Below are 24476 nucleotides of genomic sequence, written 5' to 3'. Positions count from 1 at the left end.
TGCGCCAACCAATACCTTCGTACATAAACCTAGAGGAGTTCCGTACCCAGGTGTATGTTACGTATCCTGGACAGAGACGAACTTGTCGCCTTTGCGGAGCATTGGACCACATTGCTGCACAATGCGTTAAGCGCCAGCCGCCCTCGGGACGTGGTCATCGTCCGGATGGTGAGGCTCCTCGTCGGAATCTGGCAGATGAAGTAATCGAGGACTTACCGCGCCTGAAATCGTGGAGTGATGAGGTGGATCGGGCCATGCTCGTGGAGTCATCCTGCGTGACTCTACCTGGTACGGTCAACCACGAAGTGGTAGAACATGGTGGACGTGAGAGCCCCCAAGCAAGAGAGGATGCTGACATGGACGCTAACATTGTATCGACATTGAGTGACCTTTTAGCTTCGCAGGAGTATGATTCTGTGCCGTGTGTGCCTGCATTGGAGTGTTCAGATGAGGAGAGAACACAGTTAAAGGACGTCGATCAGTTAATTAACGTAAGTGAGGTAGAAGGTCCGAGAGTTCATACTGTTGCGGTAGAAGTTCACAAGGAGAACATTACAGGTCCTGATAAAGTTGAGGATGCTGTTTCTAGGAAGCGTGCGGCTACCCCGCCCGACTCCGACGATGTCTTGACCCCTGGACAGCGTTCTGGGAAGAAGACGTGGTCGGAAGTCACGGGTGGAGCGTCGCGTGGTTCCAGGACAGCGAATAATATAACAGAGAATGTACAAGGTAAAGGTGGCGCCTTAGGCGTTAGTCAACGTAAAGGGAAAAAGGGTGTGGTGGTCCCTCGAGGAAAGCCACCGTTAGCAAAGTTAGGTGTATAACCATAAATGTTAATGGTATGAAAAATAACAGAAGGCAAGTACAGGTTCATGAGTGGTTGCATCGCTTTGCAGTAGACGTATGTTTCGTGCAAGAACATAACCATAAAGTTGGAAGTTCGTTTGCGATAGATGGTTATGATGTTTATATGGCTCACTCGAGTCGTTTGAAAGGTGGTGTGGCTGTGTTAATAAAAGCGACCAGCCCGTTCGTGATGAAACATTGGGAGGAAGGGGGGAGGGGTCGCGTGGTACGCGTCATAGGTGAGTGGGGTACTCAACGGGTTGGTTTTGTAGGAGTATATGGGCCAGCTGAACATGATGTTAATATTAAAAATACTTTTGTCAACGACGTTCTTGTGTACTATTTGAGATCTCTGCCTGATATAACAGTAGTTGGTGGCGACTGGAACTGTGTGGTGCGCCGTAAAGACGTAGAACCGAGGGGAGCGGGTTATTGTTCGATTATTTTGGGTGATTTGTTGTCTGGGCTGGGGTTGGTGGATGTAAGTGGAAGCAGTGACTTAGGGATTGAGCACACTTTCGTGCGTAAGGACTATGCTGCGCGCTTAGACAGGGTATATGTGTCTCGGCGCGTAGTTGTAACCAAAGTGCGTGTGTTAGATGTGTATTTCTCCGACCATCGCGGTGTTCTCGTAGAGCTCGACTGGAGAGGTCTCCCGACTAGTTTTAAAGGATATTGGAAGTTAAATACTCGTTTACTTCAAAGTGAGGAAGATAAGACACTCTTCACGCACTTATGGACGTCTATGGGAGTAGACTCCTTGGAAGGTAGTGATTTAGTGCGACAATGGGACGAGGTTATGAAGCCTCGCATTAAGGATTTTTATGTACATCGGGGTAAGGAGGCCTCTCGATTGGAGTATGGATTTTTGAGGTACCTAGAGGGTTCTTTACAGCACTGTTATGCGCAAGGGGAGGTATCTGGAATTTACCCTGTGGACGAGATTAACAATCTAAAGGAACACATCCAGACGCTGAAAAATACGGTTTTTGATGGGGCGCGTATTTCGAGTGGAGTCGAGGAGGCTGTGTGGGGTGATAAGCCGTCCGCTTGTGTCTTACGTAGTCAGACACAAAGGAGGAAGGCGACTGAAATCGTGAGTTTAGTGGTGCAGGATGGCGTGGAAGGGTATAGTGAGGGTCAGGTTGTAACAACAACTGAAGGAATAAGCTATTATGTTGATAAATGGTTTAATATCAAAATGCTAAATAAAGAAGTAAGCGTGGATGCAATACGGGAATTGGGGCAGAATGTACGATGTGAGTTGAATGATAATGATCGCTTTCTCATGGGTGGGCCTATAACTGAAGCTGAGGTGTGGGAGGCTTTGCAGGGAATGTGCAAGGGTAAGGCGCCAGGTATTGATGGCATTCCATGTGAATTTTATATTCAACATTGGGAGGTCATACGGACTTTTCTGGTACGTTTACTCAATGCGATGAAGGAGGGGGGTTGTTTAGGTATGTCTCAGAGTACGGCGGTTTTGGTGTTAGTTAAAAAATGTGACATACCCGTATCACTTAAGGATTACCGACCAATATCACTAATGTGTAGTGATTATAAATTATATGCAAAAATTTTAATGAATAGGATTAAGAAAGTGTTTGACAAGGTAATACATAAGGGTCAGTTTGGCGTGCCAGGTAGGACAATGTATGATGGTCATGGGAATATCAGGGAGTTTGTCGAGGAATGCGGAACGAGGGGCGGGGGTGGTGTTTTGGCTTTAGACTGGCAAGCTGCTTTTGATAGTGTAGAAGGGGATGTGCTGTGGAAGTTTATGAGATGGCAGGGTTTTGGTAATGAGATCATCATGTGGGCTCGCTCTTTGTATAATGGTGCTGGGTTTAGAGTACAAATTAATGGGAAGTTAGGAGACTTAGTCAAATTGAATAGAGGCATTCGACAGGGATGCCCTATGTCTCAAATGCTCTTTGCTTGCATGCAGGACCCTTTTTATTGGACAGTTTGTGGGCGGGGTGTAGATTCGTCGTGGGGTTCGAGTAGTGATCGACCTGCCATAGTAGGTTATGTAGATGATACAACTGTCCTAGTACGTACGAGGGAGCAGTTGAGTTGTGTAGGAAGATTTGTAGATATATTTGGTAGAGCAACAGGAATGCGAGTTAACAAAGAAAAATCAAAGATTATGAAGTTGGGAGATTGGGCGAGAGAGGAGGTAGGTATAGAGACGTGGACGGTGGTTGACTGTGTTACTATATGTGGTATACAGTATATGAGAGAGGTTGATGAGACGAGGGCATGTAATTCGGGGAGGGTGGTAAATAATGTTTTGAGGCGTTTAAATAGTCTACGGCCACGACATTTAACCCTACACCAGCGAGCGATAGTAATTAATGTTCTTCTTTATAGTAAAGTTTGGCACGTTGCTGCGCTGTATCCACTAATAAAGGGGGATATCAAACATCTTTTAAATAGAGTTTATAGATTTCTGTGGGGTTCAGGGTGCGACTGGCTCACAAGAGCGGTGGTAGAGACACCAATGCGTCAAGGAGGGTTAGGTCTTGTTCCTTTAAGAGACCGAGTCATTGCTTGTTATGTGAAACGTCGTTTTCTCCGACTGGGTGGAAGGCATGGTGGTTTAACAGAAATGTATCGTGACCTGCGCAGGTGGTGGGGACGGGCAGATGTAATCAAGTGCGATACGATGCTACGTGTGTTACTGTGCATGCGAGACGTGCGGAGCGTTAAATTGAGTACTTTGGAAAGAGTGGGTATGGTGAAAGTTGAGGTGAGAGTTCAAGGAATGTTCCCCATGTACGCGTGGTGTGATATTTGGAAGCGGGTTCATCAGTTACATCTCCTTCCTCGAGTACGCGAAGTGGTTTTTAAATTTTTGCACGGGATTCTGCCGTCCAAGGTGGTGTTGTCTAATCGGCGTGTAGAGGAGGACCGGAGTTGTTCAGCGTGCGGGGAGGACGAATCAGCGTTTCACGTTGTGTATTTCTGTGAAAATTTAGGTATAGTACGTGCGTGGTTAAGCAGGGTTTTACGAATGGTAGGGGGGGGGAGTTTTGTCTGTAATTAGGGCGTTGAGTTTTGATGTGGGTGGGGTTGACATCTGTGTACAACGTGCAGTGTCGTATGTCGTAGCCGATTATATTTATGTGTCATGGGCTATGAGACATGTTGAAGGTAATAACAGAATCCGGGTTTTAGCGGGAACAATTCTTAGAACTAAGTGTCGAAATCAGTTAGTATATGAGGGGAGATGGGAGAAAGATTTCCCGTCTGCATACAGAGCGTTAGAGTTAAAGGATTTGAGATAATTTGTGTTTGTTCAGTGGGTAATCTTACGGGCTGGTCAGCTGCGTTTAATTGTTTGTAAATGTCGTGTGTTGTGAATGTTGTATGTATGTCTCTAACGTTGTATGTATGTCTCCAATGTTGTATGTATGTCTCCAGTGTGATGATGTCATTAATAAAAATGTAAAATTTTTGTATGTACAGAACGTTTAGAGTTTTGCCCTTTTTATTCTTGTATACCAATCATTGGTATTTGTATAGACGTGTTTTCCTATTACATGTAATATATGATATTGCATGTAATTGATTACATTATTTGTTGAGATGTAATATAACACATCGTATTTGTTATATTTGGATGTTTTCGTCGTCGATTCATTAATACCTATGTCTATGTTGGTGTGTATGAGTGTGCTTGTGTGTGTGTGTTATTGTGTGTGTTGGTTTTATAACACTTTATTATACAGTCTATATACTTACCCATGTGTGCTTGCCATTTGTATATACAACATAGTTAGACATGTTCTTTAATAATGTATAATGTGTTGTGTCTGAGTATAAAACCATCGTCAATACTTTGTTTGTGTGTAGGTGTATTACCATTATATTGTACGGCATCTTTCGTCGTGTGAGATGATGATGTGGACGGATCTTATTCATGTAAAAAAAAAAATACGTTTGTCAGTTATCTTGATTAGGTTCCATACTGTTTCTTTATTTTTATGTTAAACTGTATTGGTTTTAAATAAAATATAAAAAAAAAACTAAATCAGGGAACAGGTGGGGCTTGAACCCATGGCAAATGAGTCTTAAAACTCTCAGATAATGTGTTAACCAGTGGACCATCTGTCACTACACTTGCTGTATGGATTATAACGTCTTGTGTTCTTTGTCAGCACTACAATTGTACTATACCATTGCCCATCCTTGCCACGCCACCACCATGGCCATAGATATGTGTAATATAAAAAAAACTTTGAACACTGTCGTCTAGATGACTGCCTCGTCGTCAGAACCTTTTCTCCCAAGCTCGACCTGTTAAGAACTGCCGATATCACCACTGCTGATGCACACATCGCCTGTGATTCTGGTTCTAACCCTGAAACGGAAACTAAGAATTCCCTCATTAGATGGCGTCACACACGGTCCATCTCTAGAGAGAGAGAGAGCTTCCGAAAGATACATTGTGAGTACAGTCATACAAAACATACCCCTTTTCTTTACACATACAACTTGCAATTTTTTTTTCTAATTTGCTTCACATCTTCAATGCTGACTTCTATCTGTACTACACTCTTATATCGCACTCTGCACTATTTCAGTCGCCTGCATGGTGATACACTGGACGGGGCTTATGGAACACACGGTGACCAAAACACATCCAGTTATTATATAATATAAATTAAAAGTGATAGGCCTATGCAAGTCATTGAGCACAACATGGTAAAGTGAAGGTAGGAATGAAACTTTTGTCAAAAAAGTGAATTATCTGACAGTTGAAAAACTCCAAGAAATAAGTTTTTTAGCCAGATCGACTGCACATGATTAAAAACACTGATAAAGCCTTCGTTAAGAACCTCAGATCAATGCTGGGTTGAAGTAATGGTAAATATGATGACCACTGTATCCACCAGGAACTGTTTTTTGCTTATCCGTTTATGATATAAAAAAATATCTTATTTTTGGACCATTCTCGAAGTTCTGTACTCTAAAATAACGAAAAAGGCACAATACCGTGAGTGGAACGATACACAGATAACCCGCACATAGTGTGACTTTATAAATGGTCCAAGTCGGACCGAAACGTCGTCGTCAGCTCCTCTCTTCTATGTGCGGGTTATTTAACTATTCACCCTACAGAAAATATTAGACTGCATAAAATTTATCGAGCTTATGTTTTAATTATATTTCGTTGATGTTTGCAATAGCCGAAAATATAATGAATAATAATGTATTTTTATCTTTTCCACAGGCTGATATATACAAACCATTTCCACTGCTTATATTTGGTGTGTTGTCACTTGTGTCGGGTTGTCTTACTGTCTTCCTGCCAGAAACTGCTGGATGTGAATTACCACAAACTCTACAAGAGAGTGAAGCTTTCGGCAGGTGAGAATGATTTCATATTCTGACTTTCGACAATTAGATTTTGTTTTTAAATAATAAGTATATATATTTTTTAATCCCTGTTAGCGGCCAAAGAAAATGATGGAACAAATTATGATGATTTATGAAGTATCGAATTATATAAAACACCAGAAAATACTTACTTGATAAATCTTTTAAAACTGTCAGAAATTGATTTGACAATTCGAGAAAGGACAAAAAATCAAATTTAACCAAGAAAATGTTGGCTCTCCTTTACCATGAAAACTGCTTTGAGAATTTTAAAATCCAAGTTGTATTCTAAAATCTTGATATAATATTAAGCAAATTTATTAAGAATTATTCAAAAAATGCTGATTGCTTTGTCTATAAGATTTACGTAAATAATGGAGGAAATTATAATGATTTATGAAATATCTAATGAAAGAAATGTAATTGAATCAAGTTTCATGAAAAATAGTGTTGACTTTAATATGAATATTACGTCTGGGTTATATATTTATTATGATCAAAACGAGTGCTAAACCCACAAGAGTCATTCAGCACAGTGAGGCAGGGGCTAGTGAAGGATTATACAGTATCAAAGGTGGAGTGGACAACAGAGGGAGAGTTAGAATGGGCTGTGAGGATTGCTAGAGGAAGTATCATCAAAGTTTGTGTAGTAAATTAGCTGTTGTCAAAAATTCAGTGAGGGAGTTTGAGTCAAATGCTCAAATGCGGGTCCGTCAACAAAGAGGAAAGATAAAGTAAGGTTGTAAGAGCGGTGACGACGTCCCAGGTAAATTCTACATGCTCGTTGATAGTGCGGACAGTCCAACAGAATATGGCAGATAGAAACTGGAACCTGACAATTCTCACGAGATACCCGTGAGTAAGACAAGTGTGACCGATGTGAAGATAGGAGAGCGTAGTCCCCCAACCTCAGCATCAATGACACGAAGATGGCCAGAAACCTTAAACTGGTTTGACAGAATGCTTGGGTTATGTAAATTAGATTCATTTATAAGTAATATAATTTGAGGAATTTAAGCTATGCATAACATAGTTTTCATTTAACAATATATTGACCCTACATCCTGCATTACACTGGGTCGTGTGTAAGATCATATGTGAGGCCAAATCTCAGCCTTATAAGCCCCTCTGCTATTCTATATTTTTATATTTGTTTCATAATGTGAGAAATCATAAAAAAACCTGGAAGGTCACTATTTTTTCACAGTTGTGCAAATATATATATATATATATATATATATATATATATATATATATATATATATATATATATATATATATATATATATATATATATATATATATATATATATATATATATATATATATATACATATATATATATATATATATATAATATATATATATATATATATATATATATATATATATATATATATATATATATATATGTCGTGCCGAATAGGCAGAACTTGCGATCTTGGCTTAAATAGCAACGTTCATCTTGCCATATAGGACAAGTGAAAATTTGTGTATGCAATAATTTCGCCAAAATCATTCTGAACCTAACGAAAAAAATATATTTCACTATGTTTGTTTAGTATTAAATTACTGTAAACAAATCTAAAATATATTTAGTTGGGTTAGGCTAAAATAAATTGCGCTTGCTATAATAAGGTTAGGTAAGTTTTCTAAGTTCCTTATGGTGCAAAATTATAAATTTTTACATCAACATTAATGAAAAAAATATATCTTTAAACGTATAAGAGAAAATTTTAGAAAGGATTTAATTTTAAATGAGTTCTTGCTAATTGACCAGTTTTACATATTCGGCACGACATATATATATATATATATATATATATATATATATATATATATATATATATATATATATATATATATATATATATATATATATATATTATATATATATATATATATATATATATATATATATATATATATATATATATATATATATATATATATATATATATATGCAAAACAACCACTCTGAAAGAATAGAGAAATTCCAAGCGCTTTCGTGACTACTCACATTATCAAGGAACTATGATAGTTCCTTGATAATGTGAGTAGTGACGAAAGCGCTTTGAATTTCTCTATTCTTTCAGAGTGGTTGTTTTGCATATTTTGAAATCTCCTGTTCACTGTGATCTTATTGCATATATATGTATATATATATATATATATATATATATATATATATATATATATATATATATATATATATATATATATATGTCGTGCCGAATAGGCAGAACTTGCTATCTTGGCTTAAATAGCAACGTTCATCTTGCCATATTGGACAAGTGAAAATTTGTGTATGCAATAATTTCGCCAAAATCATTCTGAACCTAACGAAAAAAATATATTTCACTATGTTTGTTTAGTATTAAATTATTGTAAACAAATCTAAAATATATTTAGTTGGGTTAGGCTAAAATAAATTGTTCTTCTTATAATAAGGTTAGGTAAGTTTTCTAAGATTCTTTTGGAGCAAAATTAAAAATTTTTACGTTAACATTAATGAAAAAATATATCTTTAAACGTTTAAGAGAAAATTTTAGAAAGGACTTAATTTTAAATGAGTTCTTGCTAATTGACCAGTTTTACATATTCGGCACGACATATATATATATATATATATATATATATATATATATATATATATATATATATATATATATATATATATATATGTATGTATATATATATATATATATATATATATATATATATATATATATATATATATATATATATATATATGTATATATATATATATATGTATATATATATATATATATATATATATATATATATATATATATATATATATATATATATATATATATATATATATATATATATATTATTAATCTATATATATCTATATATGGGTGTGTGTGTGTGTGTGTGTGCAATAAAATCACAGTAAACAGGTGACATCAGAATATGCAAAACAGCCATTGTGAAAGAATAGTGAAATTCCATGCTCATTCATGACTTCTCACATTATCAAGGAACTATAAAAACAATACATCAAAGGAAGGCATATAAAGGGTCAAGACTACACCTCACCATCACATTCCACAACAAAGCAACACCTCACACACGCGTGACGACACCCGACTCTGTGAAACACACCCAACACTACCCAAGAATTAAGATTTATTACATGTTTAATGAATCATTAAATTCTTCCCAAATTTTATTAATTATAAATGAATCCAATTTATATAAACCGAAGGAAACATTCATATTATTTTCAAAACTCCTTTTTATGAAACATGTTTCTATTATATTCCTGTCGATCATGAACTTGCTTGATACAACTTTCTCAGTCTTTTGAAAATCAACTGGACAGTTAAAATATCTTACATGAATAAATAGAGCATTAGAATCTTGCCCAGTTCTAATGTTATATTTATGTTGCTTTAATCTTAGAGATTTTTACCAGTTTGACCTTAAAAAACTTTATTGCAAATTTTACAAAGAATCTTATAGACTCATCTGTCAGCATTTTGGGGGGAATTCTTTGTCAAAAGTTTTCTTACTATATTTATTTATTTATTTATTTATTTGAACATGATACAGAGAAGTACAAGGAATACAATTTTTAAAGTGCAACATGCCAAAGCCACTTGTTTGCAGAGCATTATGGGCAGGCTTAAAATTAACTTAAGATTAACTAAGCAATGATATATTCAGTGGTACAAAAATTATTGTAAAACAGATAACAATTTAGTACAAATGAGTATTACAAAGACAGGTCATGTGGTCATTTACTGTGTTGGTGTGTAATCAGTAGAATGGAGTATTGTGTTAGGTAATGAAGTTAAATAGTAACAAAGTTTGACTGGGTCACAGGTTGACATTTATGAGATACAATATTGAGATACATATATGAGATACAATTTATGAGATACAATTATTCAGTATTTATTTAGTTGTGGGTGAGTAAGTGATTTTTGAGAAGAGACTTGAATTTATAAACAGACAGTGTTTCTTTTATATTCACAGGTAATGAATTCCAGATTTTAGGGCCTTTTATGTGCATTGAGTTTTTGCGTAGCGTGCGATGGACACGAGGAACATCAAAGAGTGATCTGTGTCTTGTGTTATGGTCATGTGTTCTGTTGAGGTTGGTAAGGAGACGTTTGAGGGGAGGGTTTATGTCAGAGTTAAGTGTTCTATGTATGTAGTAGGTGCAGTAAGAAGTATGGATATTTTGTATTGTGAGTAGGTTTAGAGTTTTGAATATTGGTGGAGTGTGCTGTCTGTAGTGGGAATTTGTTATCATTCTGACTGCAGCCTTTTGTTGGGTGATTAGTGGTCTGAGATGGTTTATTGTTGTTGAGCCCCATGCACAAATTCCATAAGTGAGATAGGGGTAAATAAGTGAGAGGTATAGGGCCAGGAGGGCTGACTGTGGAACATAGTACCGTATCTTCGATAGTATGCCTACGGTCTTGGAAACTTTTTTGGAAATTTGTTGTATATGTGTTTGAAATTGGAGTCTATTATCAAGGTGGATTCCTAGGAATTTTCCCTCTGTGAGTTTTGTGATAGGTGATCCATTTATCATTATGTTAAGAGGGACGTCTGTAGCTCTGTTACCAAACTGAATGTAGTATGTTTTGTCAATGTTTAGAGTAAGTTTGTTGGTCCTCATGCAGGTTGATATTTTCTGTAATTCGGTATTTACAGTATTGGCTAGCATGACTGGGCTCGGGTGAGAGTAGACGTATGTAGTGTCATCTGCAAATAGTGTGGGTTTGAGTAGTTGCGATGCATTTGGTAGATCATTTATGTGGGACACCAACTGTAATTGGCTGTGCGGAAGTTGAGGGAGTGTCCTCTTATACCATAGTGCGACAATTTTATTTGGAGCAAGTCGTAGTCAACTATATCGAAAGCTTTACGTAAGTCAATGAAGATCCCCAGTGGGACTTCTTTTTTCTCTATTGCTGTATAAATATGTTCTAGCATGTGGATAATAGCATCATTAGTATTTTTATTAGGCCTGAACCCAAATTGACAGGGGTTGAGTATGTTGTGGGAGATGAGGTAGGAATAGATACGCTTATGGATTAATTTTTCCAAGATTTTAGAGAAAGGGTGTAAGTTGGATATTGGCCTATAGTTATTCAAGTCTGTTTGGTCTCCTCCTTTATGGATCGGGGTGACCCTTGCTATTTTGAGAACTGTAGGATTTGTTAAAGAGTGTTGCAATGATTGGTGATAGCACCTGTGACACTTTTTTGTATATAATGGGTGGTAAGGTATTTAAATCTCCTGTCTTGTTTATAAGTGTGTTGATAATAAGGGAGACTTCAGTTGGGTTAGTTGGAGCTAGGAACAGTGTGTTCGGGTAGTTGCCAGTGAGATAGTCATTGGGTAGGGTATCTGAGCTTGGGATTTTATTGGTGTTACGCAGAAAGGTGGGATAGCTGGGGGCTTGAGCCTTGTCTAAGGGCAAAGGTAAAAGTTACACACATCTCAAGCATAAAAAGGCCACCCAGGGCTATCCCAGTCTAAATAGAAAGCGCTAAACCAATGGGTTGGTTAACAGAGGGTTAGGCAAAAATCCCAGTTAGGAAAATATATCTATTTATTCAACATAACACTATATACACACTTTAGAAACACCTTAATCCTAAACGCCCAAATGAGGGTACACAAGAAACAGCTGGCTGGAGGTCCAGCCACCTTAACCACTAGGCCTAGTCAGCACCAGACCGTCACTACTCCACTACAAACCAGATTTCTTATTTCCTCACTCATCCCACAGCACCCTGACCATGTCAGAGCCTAGGTGAACATACAGGTAAGCCATAGGAGAGCCTATGGCTTGAGTTGGTTAAACAAAAGGAGTACACAACTATAAACTTAGCTTAAACCTCCGACGCCAGCCTCCACACCATGCTGACCCCACGTGACTGCCCCCAGCCACGCTTACCCCGCATACCCAAAACACACTTGGAAAATAACTACCTAGAAGGATTTCTTTATAATTACAGTTAGAGTACTTTACAGTGCCCCCAAATGCACATTATGAATTATAAAATTATTATTTACAATTATAACATTCATACTATTATGGCACACTTCTCCACTATATGTACATTACAATGTCATGCAGAACCCTGCATAACACCCCCACCCCCCAGACCATAGGTCTCACTCTGCTAGCGGGGTCCCTACAGACACCGCTAGGCAAAAGGAAAAAAAAAGAAAATAAACCCCACATTAAGGTCTGAGGCAACGGGCAAAATGATAATTGCGGAATGACCATACAGTCACGGTCTTTTGATACTACAAATATGCAATATTAACAAACTGAGGTACTAGACTGCAGACATGTGAAACTCGCTGAACATAAAAGCGATCAAGTTCCATGCCAAACGAGCCCACAGTCACACTTTTAGACAACTGTGTTAGGAAAAGGCACTATCACAACACAGCGCTGGCCAGGCCTAGTGGTTATGGTGGCTCGACCTCCAGCCAGCTGTTTCTTGTGTACCCTCATTTGGGCGTTATACAGAACCCTGCATAACAATTGGCAAGGTTTTTTCCTACAGTGGAGAAGAAATCATTGAGTCTGCTGTTTCAGTAGGTGGGAATTGGGGTTCATCTGGTTTTGTTAATTCAATTTTGCTATTTCGTGTTATCTTTTTTGTTCCTAGTATTTCTGATAGGGTTTTCCAGGTCTTTTTTATGTCACCTCGTAAGATGGATAATCTGTTCTCATAATACAATTTTTTAGCCCTTCTTATTAGGCTGGTTAGGATTGATGAGTAACGTTTTGTTTGGTCTCTGGTTATGTGGCCCATTCAGTACTGTTTTTCGTATAGGTGCTTTGTATTTATGGATTTGAGGATACTGGGTGTTAATGTGAGGGAAAAGTTCAATAGATAGGAGTAGAAATATAGTAACAATAGTTTCATTACCGGCTACTAGTTAAGGTAGGGTAAGTCACGCTCCCGCCTTTCTTCCCCCTCTCCGAAAGTGATAGTTTGATTGCTGGCTGCTTGTTAACGTAGGGTCAGTCTAGCTCCCGCTATCCCTTCCCCTCCCTCTTACACCCTCCCCTCGAAAGGTGATGTGTGGGGCTCTGGTCAAACAGTAAATCACTCGACTCACAGCTCCCAACACTACTGTAAGTACATGCCTGCCTTGGGTTCTAGTGGATTTATTGGTTAAAAGCTTCACTTTTGACCAATAATAAACTTAGTCCTTTCAGCCTTGCTCTATGTTGACTGTTGTAATAATCACCACGTCTTTTGAGTAATGTACACTGCCATGGAGAGTGATTATTTAAGCAGTGGGTAACCTGTCTATCTTTTCAGCTTGGATGACAGTGAGGGTCACCTGTCAATCAACGAGCAGAACAGGAGAAGGACTAACGTCAAAAGACTTCTCCATTTTGGATCTCATTACCTGTGCACCTGTATGAAATTGCAGGACGTAACCCCACATCATTGCAACGGTAAAGAACCTGCTTTCCTCTCATCGGGATACTACTCACGGCGTTAATCTGTGAAGAACTAGCCAGTGGTGGTCACCAACACCTGCGACCCCCCCCCCCCATCATCAGCAACGGCTACGATTTCAACAAGCAGTGTCACCAACACCAGACACCCAAGTGTTAAATTAGCATTGAATTCAGTTATCATTTATATTTTTCCTTTTTCATTTTCTTTAATGTAGGATTAATATTTCATATTTAAGTGTTTTATATTTTATATTTTCTACATAATAAAGTGTTTATGTTTGTCTGTTATTATTTTTTTTTTTATTCACTAATTTTCCTGAGGAGGAGCCAGCCTGAGTAATACTGTCTGAAGTTGTTACAGGGCTGAGTAAGCCTTCACAAGTGGCGACCTTGCCAGGATCAACTCTACTGAATCAAGATTCAACTCCATCTCGAATCTACCATTGGAACTTCAATGCCGCATACCACAGACGGTTACCACCAGCCATGAGTAATCATTCTCTATGGTAGGACTACAGTACAGGTATTTAAAAGATTTGCTGATTGTTATAGTCTCAATTTATTGTAAGTCAAGTCAGGCAGGATATAATATTTAATTCTGCCACCTAATTGTGTGTGAGCTTGAAACACTTTGGAGGATTAGACTCTAGGGACCCGAGATTTTCCAGTGACAACTTGTTTCATTGAGCTCTTTATTATATCAAGGGAACTGTAATAGGACACTCTTGATTTGTTGGTGAGAAGATTGGATGGTCAAGTGACCCCATTCTACTTACTGTTTGCTCGGAGCCGGCATAGAACCCTTCGTTTTCATTAATACATATTGTTTAATTGAAGCAGGGATCGAGCCCTCTGATTTATTTACAGTTTGAACGGAGCAGGAATTGAACCCTCCGTTTTCTTTAATACCCGTTTCATTTCCCCTGATAGTTTAAGTTATTCTTGCAAGCATGGAGGAATACCAGTTTTGGATGAACGCTGGAAGTAAGTTAGGAATAACAGGGAAAAATTTAGAAACTTTCATTAGTGCTAAGATCCAGGAAAGACTTGAAAGAGAGAGAATTGAGAGAGAAGAAAGACAGCTAGAAAGGGAAAGAGAAGAGAATAAGGAGAGAGAGAGAATCGAAAGAGAAGAGAAAAGAGAGAGAGAGAGTGAATTGAAAGAGAAAGCCAAGAAAGACAGTTAGAAAGAGAGCGCGAAGATAAAAAAGAGCATGATAGAATTGATCGTGAGGAAAGAGCTAGAGAACGTGAGGAAAAAGCTAGAGAGCATGAGCTAATAGAGAGAGAAAAGGAATGCGAGCTCGAAAAATTTCGCCTTGAATTAGAGAATAAAAAGATAACTTTCTCACAAAAGCAATTAGATGAAGGAGTAATGGAACAACGTGCAATCAGTGCACATATTCCAACACCTAATTTACCTCCCTTCACAGAGGGGGAAGACATAACTTCATACATTATCAGGTTTGAAAATACCGCTACCCTCTGTGAATGGCCTGCTGACACCTGGGCTACCAGGTTAGGAATGTTATTTTCTGGTACTGCTTTGAATATCTATGCAACTTTGTCGCAGGATATCATATGTAATTATAACCTACTGAAGAAGGCAATCCTTAAAGCATATCAAAAAACCACTAATTCTTACAGGAAAGATTTCAGGTATGCCACCTTACAGCTTGGCCAGAACTTTCAGCAGTTCCAGGTAACACTCTTTCGTTTGTTCGACTTTTGGATAGAGAGTTCAGGAATTGATCGCAGTTGTGAATCTCTTAGAGACTTCATGGTTGCTGACCAGTTCCTGACAGCTCTTCCCCATCAGATACGAACATTCATCAGAGAACGTAACCTGATTAAAGCTGAGGAAGTTGCTGAGGCTGCTGACCTGTATGTTGAGGCTCACAATTCCTATAAAGACCTAAAGGGATCGAATCCTAAGGGCAAGGGTTCATCAGACCTTAAGAAATCAAAGCCTCTAGTGGAAAGTAAAATGACTTCTTTTATTCCTGTTTGTCATTTGTGTGGTGTTAAGGGACATAAACGTCCAGATTGTCCTTCTAAGAAGGTCCAAAATGTTGGAAGATGTTTTAAAGACTGTAATGACCAAGCACCCTTCTGTTCAGAAACAATTAATGGACTTAATGTAGCTACCATTTTACGAGACACTGGATGCACATGTATAGTCATTTCTGATAAGCTGTTTCCTAACCTTAAAGAAACTCATTCCTCTGCTATACTTTCAGACTACTTGGGCCGTACGGACACTTAACCTACCAACCGTTGTTACATTAGGTCTAAATGGTTCACAGGTTGGTCTGAAGCCGTACTAGCTCCCATCACTTCTTGCTCCGTACTAATAGGTAATGTAAAAGGTGCCATTCTTCCTTCGGAGGTTGACCTTTCATCACCAAAGATGGATATAAGTGTTTCAGATCCTCTTCCTGTGGAGTCAGAGAAGCCCCTCGAAAGTTCAGATGAGACAATGTCTCGTGAGATTCATGTGGGATTAAAAACCAGTGATGCTACTCTCGAAAGCGAGGAAGTAGGATCACCGGTTCACTTGTTAGATGAAAGTGAAGGTATCACCTCCGATACCATAAATGTCTTGACTAGGGCTCAGACCAAAGCCCAGGCTTCTCCTACTGTCCATCCTTTGATTTTCCCTGACTTTAAGCCTTTAGATATATCGAAGGACTCCTTTGTCAAGTTACAACGTAATTGCCCTTCTCTTCAGAATTGCCATAATGCCGCTAAACAAAATCAAGTGATCCAAAGGAAAAACTTTTCATATAAATTTGAAAATATAAAAGGTATCTTGTACAAGTCAGTATTCAAATTAAATTCAGATGAGATAGACTATTCCATCTTAGTTGTTCCAAGTCAATGCAGAGAAACTGTTCTTAAAATGGCTCATGACCTGCCAGTGGCCGGACATTTCTCGCATCGTAAAACCTTAAATAAAATTAGGGAAACCTATTTTTGGCCAAAAATGTCCTCAGATGTCACTACCTATTGTAGATCGTGTAAAGTTTGCCAAGTGTCATCCTCCCGAGGTGCCAGGCGAGTACCTATGGTCAAAATGCCTATCTTTACGGTACCGTTTGAAAGAGTAGCTATTGACATCGTTGGTCCTTTATCTCCACTTTCATCTGGGGGACATAGATATATATTAACATTAGTTGATTATGCTTCGAGTTTCCCTGAAGCCATATCCTTAAAGACCATAACTACTACAGAGGTGGCTGAAGCCTTTTTGTCCATCTTCTCCAGAGTGGGCATCCCTAGAGAAATTTTGTCTGACCGTGGGACACAATTCACATCTGACTTAATGCAACATCTATACCAACTTCTGGGAGTGAAGCCTCTCTTCACCACACCCTATCATCCCAGCTGTAATGGGAGGATTGAGCGCCAGCATTCGATTCTCAAGTCCATTTTAAGGAAACTTTGCTCCCTTAAACCTAAGGAGTGGCATCGTTATCTACCCTGTGCTTTGTTTGCCATGAGGGAAGTTCCCAGTGGCTCTTTGGGGCTTTCACCTTTTGAACTTCTCTATGGTAGACAGGCCAGAGGTCCACTGGCCATCCTTCATGACTTATGGACTAATGAGGAGGTAAATGCTGAGGTTCAGTCTTCTTACCAGTTTCTCCTTGACCTTAGATCTAAACTTGAGGAGACCTCTGACATAGTTTCGAGAAACCTAAGCTTGTCAATGGACCAGTACAAAACCTATTTTGACTCCAAAAGTCAGAGGAGAAATTTTAAAGTAGGTGATGAAGTTCTTGTACTTTTGCCTATCAAGTCAAATAAATTATTAGTAGCATGGAAAGGTCCATATAAAGTGTTAAAAATTTGTGGGAAAGTTGACTACCTCATAGAAGTCAAGGGGAAACCTAAGCTTTATCATATCAACATCCTTAAGAAATATTACCGAAGAAATTCGGTTAACTGCCTTAATAACTTTGACTTAGTTTTTCCACACGAACTTGATAAAACAACTGAAGAATGTAAGGTGTGCATAATTGACACCTCTAACTTAGACTATGATGAAGAACTACATGACTTGGTGACTTTTGACCACTCGGACGCAACCAACATTAATATTAATGAATCTTTGGATGACCATAAGAGACATGAACTACTTCAATGTGTGAGTAACTTTTCAGACGTCTTGACTGATATTCCAGGTGTTACCTCCACGGTAGTCCATAAGATTGACTTAGTGACGGACAATCCTATCAAACGGGAATTATACCCAGTTCCAGTTCACCTTAGGGATGCATTTGACCGAGAGGTAGACAAATTATTAAAACTAAAGATCATTGAACCTTCAGTATCTGCATATTGCTCACCAGTAGTCATGGTTAAGAAGGAGGATAATTCATATAGACTTGCTATTGACTTCAGAGGCCTTAATGCTATAACTCGGTGGGATGCTGAGCCTATACCTTTAATAGATAGCGATCTACACAAATTTTATGACTCTTCCTTCTTTTCAAAGATTGATATTGCACAGGCATATCATCAATTAATGTTAGATCCTTCTTCTAAGCAGTACACCGCTTTTCCTACACACCAAGGACTGATGCAATATAGAACTATGCCCTTCGATTTGGTAACTGCCTGTGCTACCTACGTGAGACTGGTGAGAAAGGTCTTGGGTAATATGACAAATGTTTCAGTTTATTTTGATAACATTTACGTAATGACATCCACGTGGGGCGAACATATCCAAACATTAACATCAGTTTTGCGTAGGTTACGCTCACATGGCCTCACTGCCAAGCCGAAGAAATGCTTCCTTGGGTATAACAAGATTAGATATCTTGGACTGATATTTTCTAAAAACTCTCTGCAGCCTCTCCCCAGTAAGATCAAAGCTTTATTAGAATTTAAATTCCCCAAAACCAAGAAGCTAATGCAAAGCTTTCTTGGTTCTGTAAATTTTTATGCACGGTTTATCCCAAACCTTACTGATCTTACAGGCATCTTATCCGACTTCCTTAAAAAGTCTGTGAAGGAACCTCTTGAACTTTCCGACGTAGCTCGGGAAAAGTTTAATGAGATTAAAAGTATCTTTTCGAAAGACCCTATACTTAAGATTCCAGATATTAATAAAACATTTTGTCTGAGAACTGATGCCTCCAATACTGGCTTAGGGTCAGTGTTACTACAATACCATGATGGTACTCCCTTCCCTGTATGCTTCCTAAGCCGGAAACTCCTTCCCGCAGAAACAAGATACTCCACAATAGAAAAGGAATGTTTAGCCCTTGTGTGGGGTATCTCCAAACTTAAATTTTATTTGATGGGAAAAGAATTCATCTTAGAAACGGACCACAAACCTTTGATATACCTAGAAACTTTTAAGGGAACCAACAGTCGCCTCTTGAGGTGGACATTGGCACTCCAGGCTTTTAAGTTCCATATTGTGTATATCAATGGTTCATCCAATTATTTCTCTGACTGGTTAAGTCGTGACAGTCAGTAGAAGATTTGTTGCCTTACGCGACTTCCACATGTTAGAACTTTTTCCTCGCATATTCTTCTTATACTCCTTGACTATAAGTCTTGGTATGGGGGAGTATTATTATTTCTTTTTCTATTCACTAATTTTCCTGAGGAGGAGCCAGCCTGAGTAATACTGTCTGAAGTTGTTACAGGGCTGAGTAAGCCTTCACAGTTAACCAGTTAACCAGCCATGTAAATAATTTATATGAAACGGAACCTATGGAGCTAATAATTGGCCTAACTGGATTACCTGGTATGTGTGTTTTTATTAATCTTTCACAATGGTTGTTTTGAGTGAGGGGGAAGTTCGTGAGGCAGTGGTAGAATGAAAGGGGGTAATGCAGCTGGGATTGATGGGATAAAGATAGAAATGTTAAAAAAGGGGATAATGCAGCTGGGATTGATGAGATAAAGATAGAAATGTTAAAAAACAGGCGGGGATATAGTTTTGGAGTGGTTGGTGCTATTATTTAATAAAATGTATGGAAGAAGGTAAGGTACTCAGGGATAAGAAGAGAGCATGCATAGTTCCTTTGTATAAAGGCAAAGGGGATAAAAGAGAGTGCAAAAATTATAGGGGAATAAGTCTGTTGAGTATCCCTGGCAAAGTGTATGGTAGAGTTATTATTGAAAGAATTAAGAGTACGAAGGAGAGTAGTATAGCAGATGAACAAGGAGGGTTTAGGAAAAGTAGAGGGTGTGTAGACTAAGTGTTTACAGTGAAACATATAGGTGAATAGTATTTAGATAAGGGTAAAGAAGTTTTTGTGGCATTTATGGATTTGGAAAAGGCGTATGACAGGGTGGATAGGGGGGCAATGAGGCAGATGTTGCAGGTGCATGGTATAGGAGGTAGGTTAGTGAAAGCAGTGGAGAGTTTTTATGAGGATAGTGAGGCTCAGGTTAGAGTATGTAGGGGAGAGGGAGATTATTTCCCAGTAAAATTAGGCCTCGCACAAGGATGTGTGATGTTACCGTGGTTGTTCAATATATTTATAGAAGGGGTTGTAAGAGAAGTGAATGTGAGGGTCTTGGCAAGGGGTGTGGATTTAAAAGATAAAGAATCAAACACAAGGTGGGAGTTGTTATAGTTGCTCTTTACTGATGACACTGTGCTTTTGGGAGATTCTGAAGAGAAGTTGCAGAGGTTGGTGGATGAATTTAGTAGGGTATGTAAAAGAAGAATGTTAAAAATGAATGTAGGAAAGAGTAAGATGATGAGGATAACATAAAAGATTAGGCGACGAAAGACTGGATATCAGATTGGGAGAGAGAGTATGGAGGAGGTGAATATATTCAGATATTTATGAGTGGACGTGTCAGCAGATGGGTCTATGACGGATGAGGTGAAACATAGAATTGATGAGGGGAAAAGGGTGAGTGGTGCACTTAGGAGTCTGTGGAGACAAAGAACTTTGTCCGTGAAAGCAAAGAGGGGAATGTATGAGAGCAGGCGAAATATACACAAACACTTCAGCCAGAGATCAGTGTTTGTGTATATTTCGCCTGCTCTAGCGAATTCCTTGCATTGTTCAAATCTCTAGTAAGGCTGATGCATGCAAGGGATGAGATGAAAAGCTGTAAGCCTTCTCCCTGAAAGCTGGCTGCCTTGGATCAAACGTGTAGTGCAAGCTACACGCCAAGGTATTGTCCAGTGTGGGTAAATTGGTAAAGCACTGCGTACCTTGTCTTAAGGTTAGTAGGTTCGAGTCTCGTTCAGCCAGAGATCAGTGTTTGTGTATATTTCGCCTGCTCTCGCGAATTCCTTGCATTGTTCAAATCTCTAGTAAGGCTGATGCATGCAGGGGATGAGATGAAAAGCTGTAAGCCTTCTCCCTGAAAGCTGGCTGCCTTGGATCAAACGTGTAGCGCAAGCTACACGCCAAGGTATTGTCCATTGTGGGTAGATTGGTAAGGCACTGCGTACCTCGTCCTAAGGTTCGTAGGTTCGAGTCTCCTTCAGCCAGAGATCAGTGTTTGTGTATATTTCGCCTGCTCTCGCGAATTCCTTGCATTGTTCAAATCTCTAGTAAGGCTGATGCATGCAGGGGATGAGATGAAAAGCTGTAAGCCTTCTCCCTGAAAGCTGGCTGCCTTGGATCAAACGTGTAGCGCAAGCTACACGCCAAGGTATTGTCCAGTGTGGGTAGATTGGTAAAGCACTGCGTACCTTGTCCTAGGGTTCGTAGGTTCGAGTCTCCTTCAGCCAGAGATCAGTGTTTGTGTATATTTCGCCTGCTCTCGCGAATTCCTAGCATATATATATATATATATATATATATATATATATATACATATATATATATATATATATATATACGTATATATATATACATATATATATAGTGAAGAGAGATGCTGTTTTGCCAGCTGTTCGGGATCGGTTCCCCAGTCTTTTTCCCTTCATTTCAGCCGGCTACAGCAAACCCTCAATTCTTTTGTTTGGAGAACATGAAATTCAATCATCAGAGGGTGTTCAGCAGGGTGACCCACTCGCTCCACTTCTCTTCTGCTTTGCAGTAAGAGAACTAACTTCCAGCCTTCGCAGTGAGCTCAGTATCTGGTACCTGGATGACGGCACTCTGGCAGGTACTGAAGAGTCCCTCGTGGGGGACCTACAACTGGTGAAAACACAGGGAGAAGACCTGGGACTCATCCTCAATCCCTCCTGGTGTGGAATCATCACAGCGAACCAGGAAATAATCAATGCTGTGCGAAGAATCCTCCAAGAAGTCTCAACTACCACTCCGTCCAACAGTACTCTCTCGGGAGCACCGCTAGGTCACCAGGCCATCGACACTGTCCTCAGGGACAAATTGAATGACCTGATGAGAATGGAGGAGAGAATAAGCGAGCTTGATACCCATGATGCTCTGTATCTCCTCACAAGGTGTCTTACTATGCCAAGACTCACTTACTTCCTGAGGTGTGCACCCTCTTTTGACAACCCAACACTTGATGAATATGACGCACACCTGAGATCAACTTTTAAGAAGGCACTGAACCTGTCACTAGAGGATGAGCAATGGGATCAGGTAACCCTCCCTGTGCGACTGGGAGGTATAGGGGTGCGTAAAGCAACGCATGTTGCTTTACCTGCTTTTCCGGCCTAGATAGAACAAATGACCTGAAGAGTGTCATCATGGGCTTGGCATCCCTAGTTTAGAAGGTTCTCATTATCCATCATGAATTTTTTTCAGCAGATGCGATTGATACAATGTTGTGATCCTTAAAGGTGAGATCCTCTGACATGACCACTGCCAGGTCTTTTACAATAGTTTTTTGCTCTATTGTGTCTTTGGAATTTGTTTTATACTCCGATACAGTTTTAATTTCTTCACATTTTGCATATTGGAGTAATTGAAACTTCTCATCATTGAACTTCACATTGTTTTCTGCGACCTATTTAAAGATCTGGTTGATGTTCACCTGGAATCTTGCGGTGTCTTCAATGGACGACACTGTCATGCAAATTCGGTTGTCATTTGCAAAGGAAGACATGATACTGTGGATTACATCCTTGTTAATGTATGCTTGATATAACGATGAGGAACAGGATGGAAGCGAGTATTGTGCCTTGTGGAAGAGAGCTTTTCACCGCAGCCACCTCAGACTTTACCGTTTACTACTACTCTTTGTGTTCTATTTGTTAGGAAATTATAGATCCATCTACCAAATCTTTCTGTTATTCCTTTATCACGCATTTTGTGCGCTTTACACTATGGTCACACTTTTCGAAAGCTTTTCCGAAGTCTGTGTATATTTCATCTGCTTTTGTTTGTCTTCTACAACATCTAGGACCTTGTTATAGTGGTCCAGTAGTTGGAGCAGACAGGAACGACCTGCTCTAAACCCATGTTGCCCTGGGTTGTGTAACTGATGGGTATCTAGATGGGTGGTGATCTTGCTTCTTAGGACCCTTTCAAAGATTTTTATGATATGGGATGTTAGTGCTATCGGTCTGTAGTTCTTTGCTGTTGCTGTAGTGCCCCCTTTGTTGAGTGGGGCTATGTCCGTTGTTTTTAGCATTTGTGGGACGACACCTGTGTTCATGCTCCCTCTCCATAGGATGTTAAAAGCACATGATAGGGGCTTCATGCAGTTCTTGATTAACACGGAGTTCCATGAGTCTGGGTCTGGGGAAGAGTGCATATCATTTATCCCCTTTTCGAAGTCATTTTGGCGTCAGGATAATATCAGACAGGTTCGAATCTACCAAATTCTGTCTCATAAAAAATTCATTTAGGTCATCGACTCTCAGTCTGGTTAGCGGCTCGCTAAAAACCAAGTCATAATGAGACATGAGTAGCTCACTCATTTCCTTACTGTCATCTGTGTAGGACCCATCCCGTTTAAGTAGGGGCCCAATACTGGATGTTGTCCTCTATTTTGATTTGGCATAAGAAAAGAAATATTTTGAGTTTCTTTCAATTTCATTTATGGCTTTTAGTTCTTCCCGCGTTTCTTGACTCCTGTAAAATTCCTTAAGTTTTAGTTCGATGTTTGCTATTTCTCTGACCAGTGTCTCCCTACGTATTGCAGATGTTTTGACCTGTTTTAGCCGCTCTGTTATTCTTTGCCTTCGCCTGTATAGGGAGCGCCTTTCTCTTTATAGTTTACATCTCCTCCTTTTCCTTAAGAGAATATGCCTTGAGCATACCTACCTCTAGATATGGTTTGGATCCGTGTTACTTAGGCTATCTTCCAAGTTTATATAATTTAGGACTTGGTTTACTTTTCCCACCTCATGTTTTTGTTATTCAAGTTGAATTTGGTGAAGGATCCCTCGTGACTGATCACATTTTGTCAGTCTGGGGCCCCGCGCATACATGTCTGAACCTCTATTATGTTGTGATCTGAGTAGTATATTGTTTTTGATATGGAAATATTTCGTATTAGATCATCATTGTAGGCCGAAAGGACCCCAATGGAAATAAGTCACTCTGTCTAACTTTTTTGGGTTATCCTAGGTTCTCTACACATATGCTGCTATTTATAATAATCTATGTAGCTGTATTTGTGTATACCTGAATAAACTTACTTATTTACTTACTTATGAGGTCCAGTGCATTCTCGAATCTAGTAGGCTCTATTATTTGCTGGTTTAAGGTGAATTTGGTGCAGAGATTTAAAAGCTCGTGTGTGTGCCAGTTTTTATCTGAGTTGACTCCTTGTGTTATCTCTGCTACAACATTATTTGCTATGTTCGTCCATTTTAGGTGCCTTAGGTTGAAATCTCCTAGGAGCAAGATGT

General features: G+C 39.1%; 1 protein-coding gene across 1 annotated transcript in view; it reads left to right on the top strand.

Annotated features, from left to right (window-relative positions):
• LOC128687055 (organic cation transporter protein-like) overlaps window positions 1–24476 on the top strand; it is a 227022-nt gene that overhangs the window by 190088 nt on the left and 12458 nt on the right. Inside the window, exon 10 of the mRNA XM_070090122.1 lies at window positions 6086–6222. Within this exon, the coding sequence (XP_069946223.1) occupies window positions 6086–6222 (137 nt within the window). The remainder of the gene's footprint in view (window positions 1–6085; window positions 6223–24476) is intronic.

Source organism: Cherax quadricarinatus, chromosome 30 (assembly GCF_038502225.1).
Source record: "Cherax quadricarinatus isolate ZL_2023a chromosome 30, ASM3850222v1, whole genome shotgun sequence".
NCBI lineage: Eukaryota > Metazoa > Arthropoda > Malacostraca > Decapoda > Parastacidae > Cherax > Cherax quadricarinatus.
The sequence above is the reverse complement of the archived record's forward strand: the minus strand, read 5'-3'. Positions and strand labels throughout refer to the sequence as shown.